Here is a 13,995-nt window from a genome sequence, read left to right as displayed (position 1 = left end):
TCCACCATGTGTTGGTGTTTACATTAACCATATTAGATTCATAACAAACAAATGAGGTAGGGTTACCTTTCTTCTCAAGCCAATTCTGAAATTTCAGACATTTCTTCTTCACGCGCCTTTTCTTTTTACAGAAAAAACACTTTTCGTCTTTCTTAATGTCAGATTTAGGAGAAATTTGTTGCTTCCCTTTCTGACTGGCTTGAGATTTTCCTTTTTTTCCTTTCCTTTGCGTCACCAGCATGGCATTTTCTCCTTGTTCCATCATTAACCTTCCTTCCTCTTGAACACACATGGTCATCAATTCATTGATAGACCACTTATCCTTATGTGTGTTGTAAGAGATTTTGAAAGGTCCATACTGAGGTGGAAGAGTGTTAAGGACAAAGTGCACCAAGAAGGATTCAGACATTTCTACCTCGAGTTTCTTCAATTGAGCCACAATGTCCCTCATCTCCATGATATGTTCACGCACACCTCTTATAGCGGTGAGCTTCAAGGATGTGAACTTCATAATTAGGGTGCTTGCCAAGGCTTTATCTGAAGTGACGAATTGCTCGTCAATAGCCTTTAGCAATTCACGAACATTCTCATGTTGCTCGATCGAACCACGTATACCAGCACTAATTTTTGTCTTTATGTACATCACGCTGAGGCGATTAGATTTCTCCCAGCGTTCATACAATAGTATTTCTTCAGATGTGCTGGTATTAGTGATCTTATGTGGTTCATCTTTCCTTATGGCATAGTCTATGTCCATGCACCCTAATTGAAGAAGAATTCTCTCCTTCCATATCTTAAAGTTATCTCTTCTAAGTTCGGGAACCTCACAACGAATATCAGATATGCTAGGTAAAACTGCACAAAAGGATTACAAGCTTATTAAAAAATTTGAGGCTTTAATATAAATTCATGCTTTGCCAATGTAGAACATGCATAAAATTGAATCTAATTTTATTAAAAATTGCCTGTGGGCTAAATCTTTAATTAAATCAGATTAATTATCTTTATGATAGACTTTATCAAACTATTTTATTGAATTATGAAATTTATTATGAATATAGTTTGATATTTTCTGTCTATAATCTTTATGATAAACCTATTAAATTAATTATTCCTAACTCCTGTGGGTAAATTAGGAAAAATTAATTTTAATATTTTATCCTAATTAATTATATAAACATAATGAAAACCCTGTGGGGTAAAATCATCATATTTATATAGTTAATTACAATTAATGTCCATAATGTGATCCTTATTAATATATAATTTTTATATAATGAAGGATGTTGTGGCTATTCCTTAATTATTTAAAAAATCATATGGATTTACTAGACATTAAAACTATATGATATAATTTTAATGTATTTAACTAAATTTTAGGCAACAATTGCATGCATTAAAAGCTACAACTTTTAATTTATCTAACTCAAATTTAGGCTACATTTTTTACACATACAAGCATATAAATTAAAATAAATAATTTAATTTGCATGTATAAAAATCACACATAATTTAGAATAATTTAAAAGGAATTCATATTATGAAAGGGTGCCTAAATCCATATAAAAAACAATTAATTCAAATCCAATAAAATAATTCAAACTGGGCCATTAGAACCTAAACCGACCCAAATATCATATTTAACCCATGGCCCAATACACAAAGACCTTTAATAATTTTATTGGGTCATTGCACATGTGATAAGCCTAATGGGCCCAATTACATTTTAATTCCCATGGCCCAATTTCTTTAGTGGGCTTCATTGGAAACCCAATCTCTCTCTAGGTTCTCCATCAACTTAATATCACAAACCCATCTTCCTAATTTTCAGCCGTGGACTACTTCATCCCCAACAACGCCATGCATGCCGCGGCCAACGGGATGGGCTGCATCCTTTCCGGTAGCGATGTGATCGTCGCCACAATTGGGACGGGCTGCATCCACCAGAGTGCAGCCCGACTCCCTCTCTCACTGGTGAAAAACACATCATCAGCGTATAGATACTACACCTGCAGTGGCGCTTGGATAGCGCCTGAATGGCGCTCGTAACAGGGGCTTGCAGCGGCAAAGATCAGCGCTTGAATGGTGCTGAAATGAGTGCCTGAATGATGCTGGAATGAGTGCCTGAATGGCGCTCAGAATGGGGCTGAATGATGCTCAAAATGGGCGCCTGAATGGCGTTCGAAAATGGCGCTTGCAGCCCCTTTGACCAGCACCAGCAGCGGCGCTTTAATGTCGCTTGAATGTGGGGCCTGTAGTGGCTGAAACTGCAGCCCCAACAGCACCGAAAATGCACTTTTGGGATGCCTTAAAATGACGCCTAAATGGCGGCAATGATCAGTGCCATGAAGGCCTGTGATCTGTAGTGGCAAGGCTGAAGCTATTTGCTTTTTTAATAGCATGATCAATTCATAGATTTATGGGTATTTCATTTTTAAAGCATTATCAACTTATGGATGTTTTTGTATAATTGTATCTTACAACCAAAAGAGAAACCATAAACTAAGCAAGTCTCCAGCAAAATAGATATCAAGGCAGAGATAAGATTTTCAGTGCTCTGATACCAAATGTAGGCAATTCATAATGCATATAAACAATCCATTCATATGTAACTTATGCCATACTTAACTCCAGCCATTGTTGGGTTGCAAGTCTTTGGTTTCCAAAACTCTATCTCTCCTTATGGATGGTGTAGTTTTTGAAGATTTTCAGTAGCATGAGAGAGGAGCTCGAGACCAAGACCGATATTTAAAATACAAAGAAAACGTGGCTTCCCATCAAAGCCACGTTTCTCTGATTTGCCACACGATGAGCAATTGATAGAAACGTGCTCCTTAACAGCAACTACATGATGAAGGACGTGGCCAAGTGTTGGACCACTTCAGGACAGCGGAATGTGGGTGGTGGAACGTCGGTTATTTGATAACAAAAGGTAGTTGTGGCGATGCTGATACTTCCAGATCTACTACAAAACCTTCGGAGCCTTTAGAGCTAGGGATGCTGAACTTGGCTTCTCAAATACTTTGTTGCTTCGGTTGACCAACTTTAAGGTCATATAGATACGCCCATGTTGATGAACATCCTTATCACTACTTATAAGATATTTTCTGTTCAACATCTGTCTTTTTTGATCTAGTTTATTCTTTTTACTCCTTTTTTTTTTTTTTTTTAAACAAAAAAGAGGAAATGGTACACTATTTATATTTAGTAGTGATGATGGTTGATATGTTATTGATATATTTTGATTTCTATTGATGGTTGATATTGTCATTAAAATATGATATTTCATATGGATCTTTAATTTTTCCACACTTGTTTTCATTGTAGTACTCTTGTTTGATGAGTGTAGAGCTCACAAGTTTCTAGATTTAAAGGTTTATAGTAATTTTAAAATATATTTAATATTAAAATTATGATATATTTAATTTAATTGTATTAAATAATAATAAATGTATAATTTTTAATATTTAATTAATATATTAATGATATTAAAAAAAATTATTATTTGATTAAATGAAATTTTTTTATTTAATTTTAAAATAATTATAATTAATATGTTGTTTAAAATATTATTTTAATATTTTGTGTATATGAAAACTTTTAAAATATATATATGTATATATATATACACACCTAGGTGCGTAATAATTAATAAGTGAATGCTAACTTAACCTTTTTGGGGTTCAATTCTCGGGAGCAGCAAATCTGCTCATTTTTGAGCTTTGCGCGGAGCTCTGACTCGGTTGACGTGGAGCTAGCTTTGACTCGGTCAACGCGGGTTATGACAGCTCATTTTTGAGCTTTGCGCGTAACTTTGACTCGGTCAGCGTGGGTCAAAACGCGTGTTGGCCGCCGATATTTGGCCGAAATATCCCGATATTTTAATCAGTGAGCACAATTATCCGTTTTCGAAATAAAGCTTGATGCCATTTGGGCTATAGAAAGGGTGTTGAAGTCTTAGCACATAAAGTCTTTCCCAGTCGTTGCGCTCTTCCAGCTGTAGAAATAAACACTGTTCATCTTTTTTTGTATTGCGCCCTAGCAGCCTCCTTTCTCATCATTGTCCTCCTATTTTCTTGAATTTCAGGTGTTTATTTTTCAGGATTCCTGAGAGCATGGATTGTGTGGGCCCAATCTATACTATTGCCACTGGTCTGTTCGGTTGCACCGCCAAGTGTGTCTCCCATATCCGTGATCTCCGAGGAAATCTTGAATGCTTGAGAGAGGAAATGGAGCTACTGAACCTTCGAAGTCAAGATGTAGAGACAAGAGTGGAACTTGAAATGCAACAGCAGATGACACCCATAAGGGTCGTGGAACACTGGCTTGAGGTCGTTGGTGTGGAGAAAATTAAAGTGGCTGCAATTCTCCAAGAAGGGGATGGAGCACTAGAGAAGGAATGTCTTGGAAGTTATTGTAATATTCGGTTGAGCTACAAACTCGGAAAGAGAGTGAGTCGAAAAATCATGCGGGTGAGGGAACTAACAAGCAGAGGAGATTTTGAAGCTGTGGCATACAGGTTGCCTCGTGATGTTGTGGATGAATTACCTCTTGGGCGTACTGTGGGCTTAGATTTGTTGTATGGGAGAGTTTGCAGCTGCCTCGCTGAAGATGAAGTAGGAATTCTTGGATTATATGGAAAACGCCGTATTGGAAAAACAACACTGATGAAGAAAATCAACAATGGTCTCCTCGAAACAAGACACGGCTTTGATGCGGTGATTTGGGTTTCAGTGTCCGAGCAAGCAAGCGCTGTTCAAGAGGTGATTGGAAACAAATTACAGATCATTGATAGCATGTGGAAAAATAGAAGTGAGGATGAAAATGCTATAGAAATCTTCAAAATCATGAAAACAAAAAGGTTTTTGCTGTTGTTAGACAATGTACAGAAACCACTTGATCTCTCAGATATAGGAGTTCCTCTTCCTGATGCTCGAAACAAGTCCAAAGTAATAATCGCAACTCGATCAATGAGAATATGCAGTGAGATGGCAGCTCAAAGGATAATTGAAGTAAAGCCTTTGGAATGGTTTGAAGCCTGGACTTTGTTCCGCGAGCTCGTCGGAGAGGACACTCTAAATTTTAGTCCCAGGATACGACAGCTTGCCCACGACACTTTGGAGAGATGCCAAGGTTTGCCATCCGCCATCATAATGGCTGGACAAACATTGGCTGGCTGCAAGATTGTCAGGGAATGGGAGCAGTTAACACAAGAGCTGGAGGACCTCATAAAAGAAGAAATTTCAGGTATGGAGGATCAATTGTTTCATGTTTTGAAGCTAAGTTATGATAGCTTACTCGATGATATCGCCAAACTTTATTTCATATATTGCTTTATATTTCCCAAGGAATATGTAATTAGGAATGATGAGCTGATAGAACATTTCTATGCAGGGAAAAACAGGTTGCCTCATGCTGTTGTAGATGAAATGCCTCTTGGGCGTACTGTGGGCTTAGATTCGTTGTATGGGAGAGTTTGCAGCTGCCTCGCTGAAGATGAAGTAGGAATTCTTGGATTATATGGAATACGCGGTGTTGGAAAAACAACACTGATGAAGAAAATCAACAATGGTCTCCTCGAAACAAGACACGACTTTGATGCGGTGATTTGGGTGTCAGTGTCCGAGCAAGCAAGCCTGAGCGCTGCTCAAGAGGTGATTGGAAACAAATTACAGATCATTGATAGCATGTGGCGAAATAGAAGTCAGGATGAAAATGCTATAGAAATATTCAAAATCATGAAAACAAAAAGGTTTTTGCTGTTGTTAGACAATGTACAGAAACCACTTGATCTCTCAGATATAGGAGTTCCTCATCCTGATGCCCGAAACAAGTCCAAAGTAATAATCACAACTCGATCAATGAGAATATGCTGTAAGATGGCAGTTCAAAGGATATTTGAAGTAGAGCCTTTGAAATGTAGTGAAGCCTGGACTTTGTTCATCGGGCTCGTCAGAGAGGACACTTGTCCCAGGATACAACAGCTTGCCCACAGCACTTTGGAGAGATGCCAAGGTTTGCCATCCGCCATCATAATGGCTGGACGAGTATTGGCTGGCTGCAAGATTGTCAGGGACTGGGAACGGTTAACACAAGTGCTGGAGGACGTCATAAAAGAAGAAATTTCAGGTACGGAGGATCAATTGTTTCATGTTTTGAAGCTAAGTTATGATAGCTTACTCGATGATATCACCAAACTTCATTTCATATATTGCTTTATATTTCCCAAGGAATATGTAATTAGGAATGATGAGCTGATAGAACATTTCTATGCAGGGGAAGACAGGTGGCCTCATCCTGTTGTAGATGAAATGCCTCTTGGGCATACCGTGGGCTTAGATTCGTTGTATGGGAGAGTTTGCAGCTGCCTTACTGAATATCAACCAGGAATTATTGCATTATATGGAACAGGCGGTGTTGGAAAAACAACACTAATGAGGAAAATCAACAACGAGTTCCTCAAAACAAGTCACCAATTTAATACAGTGATTTGGGTTACTGTCTCCAAGCAAGCAAGTGTGAGAGCTGCTCAAGAGGTGATTCGAAATAAATTACAAATCCCAGATAGCATGTGGCAGGGTAGAACAGAGGATGAAAGGGCTAGAGAAATATTAAAGATCTTGATAACAAAAAGGTTTGTGCTACTTTTAGATGATGTATGGCAAGGACTTGATCTCTCACAAATAGGATTTTGTCTTCCAATGATTCAAAACAGATCCAAAGTAATAATCACAACTCGAAGTCAGGAAATATGTACTGAACTGGGCGTTCCATTGCAAAGACAGTTTAGAGTAAAGTTTTTGGCACGGGAAGAAGCCTTGGCTTTGTTCCTGGAGAAAATCGGAGAGAACACTCTAAAATCTCATCCTGACATACCACGTCTCTCTGAAAAGGTGGCAGAACGCTGCAAAGGCTTGCCACTTGCCCTTGTTACTGTTGGACGAGCCATGGCTGATAAGAATTCTCCCGAGGCATGGGATCAGGCAATCCAAGAACTGAAGAAATTCCCAGCGGAAATTTCAGGTATGGAGGACAGGTTATTTCATGTGTTGAAATTAAGTTATGATAGCATAAGAGATGATATCGCCAAATCTTGTTTCATATCTTGTTCTTTTTTTCCCAAGGAATATGAAATTAGAAATGATGAGCTTATAGAACATTGGATTGGGGAAGGGTTTTTTGATGGTAAGGACATATATGAAGCACGCAGACGAGGACACAGAATCATTGAAGACCTAAAGAATGCATGCTTGTTAGAGGGGGGTGATGGATTTAAAGAATGTATCAAGATGCACGGTGTGATACACGACATGGCTCTATGGATAGGTCAAGAATGTGGAAAAAAGATGAACAAGATTTTGGTGCGTGAATCTCTTGGGCATGTTGAGGTTGAGAGGGTTACCAGCTGGAAGGAGGCAGAAAGGATATCATTGTGGGGATGGAATATTGAGAAACTGCCAGGAATGCCACATTGCTCTAATCTCCAGACTCTCTTTGTGAGGGAATGCATTCAATTGAAGACGTTTCCAAGAGGATTCTTCCAATTCATGCCTCTCATAAGAGTTCTAGATTTGTCAGCCACTCATTGTTTAACGGAGTTACCTGATGGGATTGAGAGATTAGTGGAATTGGAATACATTAATCTTTCAATGACACATGTAAAAGAGTTGCCGATTGGGATGACGAAGTTGACAAAACTGAGGTGCTTGTTACTTGATGGTATGCTTCCACTTATAATTCCTCCACAATTGATATCTAGTCTTTCATCATTACAATTGTTTAGTATGTATGATGGAAATGCTTTATCCTCATATCGCACCACCTTACTGGAAGAATTGGATTCCATAGGAGCTGTGGATGATTTATCTCTCTCCTTTCGTAGTGTTGTAGCTCTCAATAAATTACTGAGCTCCTACAAGTTACAAAGGTGCATTAGAAGATTAAGTCTACATGACTGCAGAGATTTATTATTGCTTGAGCTATCATCAATATTTCTGAACTACTTGGAGACTCTTGTGATGTTTAATTGTCCTCGATTGGAAGAAATGAAAATTAATGTGGAAAAAGAGGGAAGTAAAGGATTTGAACAATCTTATGGGATCCCCAATCCTGAGTTGATAGTGAGAAACAACCAACACTTCCGCAGGCTTCGTGATGTAAAGATTTGGAGCTGTCCAAAACTGTTGAACTTGACATGGCTTATTTATGCTGCCTACCTTCAGTCGCTTAATGTTCAATTCTGTGAATCCATGAAAGAAGTGATAAGTAATGAGTATGTAACTTCAAGTACACAGCACGCCAGCATATTCACAAGGCTCACATCTCTAGTATTAGGTGGTATGCCAATGCTAGAGAGCATCTATCGGGGGGCACTACTCTTCCCTTCATTGGAAATAATCTCTGTGATCAATTGCCCGAGGCTAAGAAGGCTCCCAATCGATTCAATTAGTGCTGCCAAGAGCTTAAAGAAAATTGAAGGAGATCTAACCTGGTGGGGAAGGTTGGAATGGGAGGATGAATCTGTGGAGGGGAATTTCACCAACTATTTTTCCCCACAATACTTGGCTGACCCAATGCAGGACCCAGGTATTAAGCTTTGATGCTTTGTTTTTAAATGCTGTATGTGATTGAAAATTCACACTTTAATTGTGAAATGTGATTGTTATTATTATAATATATTAAAATAACCAACTCATAGAAAGGTGCCACTTCTACATAACAGGGGAAGTGATGGGAAAGATGAAACTGGTGGTAGAAGGTTCAACCTCAAGAGAGCCACCTAAACACAGCTTGTCAATCGCTGAAGTTATAACTCATGAGGGAACAGGTACCACCGACTCACTCTCCTATAACTATTAACTACCAACAGCCAAATTTAAAAAACTCAAAGGTTTTAAATATTGAACCGGATCGCCCGCTAACTGTCTAGGATGTCCGAACTGAACGGTTTAATCAAATGGCCCAGCCCAGCCAGTCCTTGAAGAACTGATCAAGCCTTATTTGACCACTTCCAGCCCATTCGATTCCATTTGTTGTCCGATTGTTGCACCTATTCATAGAAGCAACTTGATCGCCTTACGATGTGGGATGTAGAAAAATTTGGACCACTGCCAGCCCATTCCCATCTTTGCACTTATTCACGAAAGCCACTAACATGTTGCACCTATTTTGTGGAAGCCATTAACTTGATTACCTTCCGATGGGGGATTTTCTTAAGAAGTACACTTGACCCTTGGACCTTTATTAAAAGTGCAGCTGGACCATTGGGATATGGGATGGGATCGGGATATTCATTTTTGTCGTCCAAATGCAATATATAGAATTGCTGTGTCTTTCATATTTTTATTATTTAGAACCTCAAAATAATTACACTTGATTACTTATTATGTAATAATATCTATGAAAATAGTATAATATTTTTTAAAATTATAAAATAATAAGATATACAACTTTTGATATATGGATAAAGCTAAATATTATAATTTTTCTTTCATCTTAAATATATATTCACACTAAAATATCATGCATATTAATATATTTTTATTTATCCTTATCATTTATTTTGATAATATAATGAAATATTGTTATTTTTAATCATAATTTCTTATAAATAATTTTAACTTATATGAAATATATATTATATATTTGTTACATCATTGATTCAATCGTGGTTCAATCACTAGTTTGATCATCAAATCGTGAATAGATAATTTTTTCGATTTAATAATTAATTTGATTATGAAAACAAAAGATTTTTATCGTATAAACACAAGTGTTGCGTTTGATCTTACTAGTAGAAGGTGCTTTATTGGTGATGAGTGGGCAAATTTGCAAAATCTTAGTGACACTTTTCTTAGCAATGTGACTAATAAACATGGAAAAATGCTAGAATTTTTTTCCCTCATAATTTATAATTGGCTTTGGGAAAGAGTAAAATTTTGTAATAACATATCCTATATTCCGAAAATCTTATGTTTCTCGGTGCATAACATAATTTCCATGTAGTGTTCATAACAATGTCTATGTATTGTTATTTTTGCAGGATGAGTCTTTGAAGTTTGATGCAACAAAGCTATTTGCATATGCCTTGGTACTGAGTGCTGTGTGGAAGATAAGATCCAATGTTGTATTATTTGTTGTTTGCATGTGTGTGACTATTTTTTGTGAACTTTAAATGGAGTGGTGGAGTTGTATATGCTGCTCAAAAGGCATCACTTTGCAGGTGCTGTTGTTTTGATGTAGATCATGTCCAAAATTTATAATAAGAAATAAGATATAAAGAATCTAATTTTTTATTCAATGATGAGCAAAATCATAAAGCGTTATATATACAAGTCATGGTCCCTTGGTCCACTCATTTTCTTTTATGTGAGGATTGTCCATTAACCGTCACTAAGAACAAGTAGGAAAGTGAAGATTTAAGGTTTCGCTATTACAATTTTTATATCTTTTACAATCAAAGTTTAGCATTATAAATCAAGGTACACAATTCTTCATACAAGTTTCAAATTCTAGTTGTTCACTTCATGAAATTTCTAACAAAAGCAAAATTTACTACATTTAATAGAAGATATTTTGTTATTGATGGGGTTGTCATCACTATATGATCAACTTATAAGGATTGAATATCCTTAGTATTGGTTATTGTGGCAATTTTCAAGAGAAATTGCAAAATGAGAAAAAGGGCACAAAGGAAATAATTGTGGGGAAATTGTATTAACTATGGCACAAAAGACCCAAAATTAGATGAGCTAAGCAGTAGTCGTCCAGTCCAACAAAGGCTGCGCCAAAAACCCAAATTTCTATCCCAAACTTGAATAGAGGTAAATTAAGATTGAATAGAGGTGCATACTATTCTCTTTTAAAAAAAAAACTAATAGAGTTTGATGGCTAGAACTAAGATCTCTTTTCATTTAAATATTTGGTGAGACTTTTTCTTCATAGTATAATTAAACATTGTTTTAGAAAATAAACATTCATTTCTAAAAAAATTATAAAATTGTTTTTAAAAATTATTTTTGAAGAACCATTTTTGAAAACACTTTCAAATAAAGTCTAAGTAGTTTTTCAATTTCATCTCTCCCATTCCTATGAAACATAAGTTGTTCTATTCATGATTAATTGTCGTCATTTTGTACTAAACATAAGAAATGATCAGTGATGGAGTTTATAATGGTAAAGCCCATGGTTATTTATTTCTTTTTTGAATTAAAATATGTAAAAGATTTCTATTGTTAGGAATTTTACCTAAATTAGTGAGATATATAAACTTCTAAATAAATTGTTTTTCGATGGGATTGGGGTTTATGTTAAAATTTCAATAAAATAGATTAGACGAATGAAATTGATATGTGAAAGTTCCTTGTGATACCTCAACATCTCTAAACAGTTCATTTTGAAATAATATTCTAAAAATATCGTTATCCTTCGAGAAGCCACAAATAGATGTTATTTGATGAATCTTTGCTAACAAAACTTTCATTGGGAGAATATAATCATTCACACCATTTTCAATATTTAATTAAATATTTGTTAAAATATTGAAAATGTCAAATTATGTGATGATTGTAAACTATAATAATATTCTTTAGTTTTTTAATAACTTAAAAGAGGCAACCTCACCCAACCCAATATTAAATCAACCATTTGTTGCCCTACTTTTTGAAAAGGTAGTCCACATTGAATTCTAAATATAAACTATTTTATATAGGGGAAGACGAAAAGGAATAAATTATTACACAAACAATGATTTTACTTAGTGGTGCAACTTGAAGTGATTGAACTAATCTAATCTAATCTAATCTGAATCCAACTCGACATTTGGATGGGATTGAACAATCATTTTTTATACTCAGATTGATCTTAGGTTATATTTTTTTCAACTCGAACTCAATTTAGGTTAAGTTCGAGCTAAGGTTTAGGGAACTTGAGTTAAATTCGAACTCTATTTAATATTTTATAATATTTATAATGCATGTTATTCTATATAATAATATTTATTTTTTTTTATAAAAAAAACTCAAATTATATTATATCATATAATTTTTATTATTTTAGAAAGATGTATAAATTTATTATTCTTTTTTATTTTTACTAATTTGAAATTCATCATATTTACTTTTTAAATTTTGATATAAATATATAGAAAAAGGTTTTTAAAAAAACATTATATATCGATTTTGAATTATGTAACTCGATTAATCCAACCAATTCGAGTCTAATTCAACTAACCCGAACTCAACTCGAGCTTAAGAAATGAAGTTGGGTTAAGAAAGTTTATTGTTTTTTTAGTTTGGGTTATGTGGACCTCGCATTTCGCATGATGCGTTTTCACTCGATGACAAAACTCATTTTTTTATTTATTGAAAATTTGATTTTTTTTAAAAAGGACTTGGAGTCGCCACTTATTTTTGTTTTATTTTTAAATGGAAAAACAAAATAAGAAAAAAAAAACCCTGTATGACTCCTTATTTGGAAAAGATAGTCTGTGGAAAACAGAAGTCGAATCCGGGGGTTAGGTTACTTATTGGGAAGGTATGATAAAAAGACCGTAACACCCCTCTAAGTCCCTAAAAACGAGTCTCTACTAAATAGGGTGAAGCAAGTGTGACAATTAACTAGGAGATCAATGGATACCAAAATAATAAAATAATAAAATGAATCATGCATGAAAATAAGCAAAGTGGGAGTGAGATTGTATCTTGGCAACAGGTAATAAAACGTTATCATGAAACAGAGTTAGTGCACAATGATAAGTGTAAAATATCTCACACAACTTTTGATATATGGATAAAGCTAAATATTATAATTTTTCTTTTAACTTAAATATATCTTCACACTAAAATATCATGCATATTAATATATTTTTATTTATCCTTATCATTTATTTTGATAATATAATGAAATATTATTATTTTTAATCTTAATTTCTTATAAATAATTTTAACTTATATGAAATATATATTATATATTTGTTACATCATTGAATCGATTGTGGTTCAATAACTAGTTTGATTGGTGATGAGTGGGCAAATTTGCAAAATCTTAGTGGCACTTTCTTGGCAATGTGACTAATAAACATGGAAAAATGCTATATATATATATATATATATTCCCTCATATTTTATAATTGGCTTTGGGAAAAAGTAAAATTTTGTAATAACATATTAAAATCTTATGTTTCTCAATGCATAACATAATTTCCATGTATTGTTATTTTTGCAGGATGAGTGTTTGAAGTTCGATGCAACAAAGCTATTTGCATATGCCTTGGTATTAAGTGATGTGTGGAAGATAGGATCCAATTTTGTATTATTTGTTGTTTGCATGTGCGTGACTATTTTTTGTGAACTCTAAATGGTGTGGTGGAGTTGTATATGCTGCTCAAAAGGCATCACTTTGCAAGTGTTGTTGTTTTGATGTAGATCATGTCCTAAGATTGATGTGTTTTTACATATGAATTTCACTATGCCTTCTCAAGTTCATGAAAATACTCTAACTAAAATTTCCTTATATTATCTTATGTGGAATTCTATATATATAAATAATAGTGTTTAATGAGTGTTATATTTTTAAAAGAACAAAATTGATAAAATTTCACCATGCTTTCTTGTGGACGTGGAAATAAAATTAAAATTTTTTATGTTTAATCTAATAGACTTGCTATTCATTCATATTTATATATTCTAATGGCATTAATTAGATGTACTTAAAACAACTAAAAAACACGGGACCAACAATACCCCCCTTAAACCATGTGAAAGTCTAACCATTGGGCTAAAGCTCCCCTTGAAACAAAATGCTGACTCCGGCATTGTTTATAAGTCATGACCCCTTTGTCTACCGATAATTTTCTATGAACTAGAGGAAAGTCAAGATTTAGGCTATGTATGGTTCTCCAAAGGTATAAGGAAAGAAAGAAATGGTAAGGAAGATGTTTTTCTCATATTTGATCGTCTTATACAAAATATTAAAGAAAATTAAATATAATTGAAA

The 13,995-nt window shown here is 34.7% G+C and overlaps 1 protein-coding gene across 3 annotated transcripts in view; it reads left to right on the top strand.

The window, feature by feature from the left end:
• Positions 1–13,490, top strand: part of LOC117922185 (probable disease resistance protein At1g61300) — a 41,679-nt gene extending 28,189 nt beyond the window's left edge. Inside the window, exons 3-7 of one of the 3 annotated variants that reach the window (XM_034840228.1) lie at positions 4,520–5,247; positions 5,395–6,129; positions 6,277–8,586; positions 8,723–8,827; positions 13,225–13,490. In XM_034840228.1, the coding sequence (XP_034696119.1) occupies positions 4,520–5,247; positions 5,395–6,129; positions 6,277–8,586; positions 8,723–8,827; positions 13,225–13,229 (3,883 nt within the window). In that variant the 3' untranslated portion in view covers positions 13,230–13,490. Of the gene's footprint in view, positions 1–4,519; positions 5,248–5,394; positions 6,130–6,276; positions 8,587–8,722; positions 8,828–10,042; positions 10,301–13,224 lie in introns of those variants that run through there. The other 2 variants (XM_034840227.1, XM_034840229.1) reach the window with 2 other exon arrangements.
• Positions 13,491–13,995: the final 505 nt, after the last annotated feature.

This window comes from Vitis riparia, chromosome 9 (genome assembly GCF_004353265.1).
Source record: "Vitis riparia cultivar Riparia Gloire de Montpellier isolate 1030 chromosome 9, EGFV_Vit.rip_1.0, whole genome shotgun sequence".
Classification (NCBI taxonomy): domain Eukaryota; kingdom Viridiplantae; phylum Streptophyta; class Magnoliopsida; order Vitales; family Vitaceae; genus Vitis; species Vitis riparia.
The sequence above is the reverse complement of the archived record's forward strand: the minus strand, read 5'-3'. Positions and strand labels throughout refer to the sequence as shown.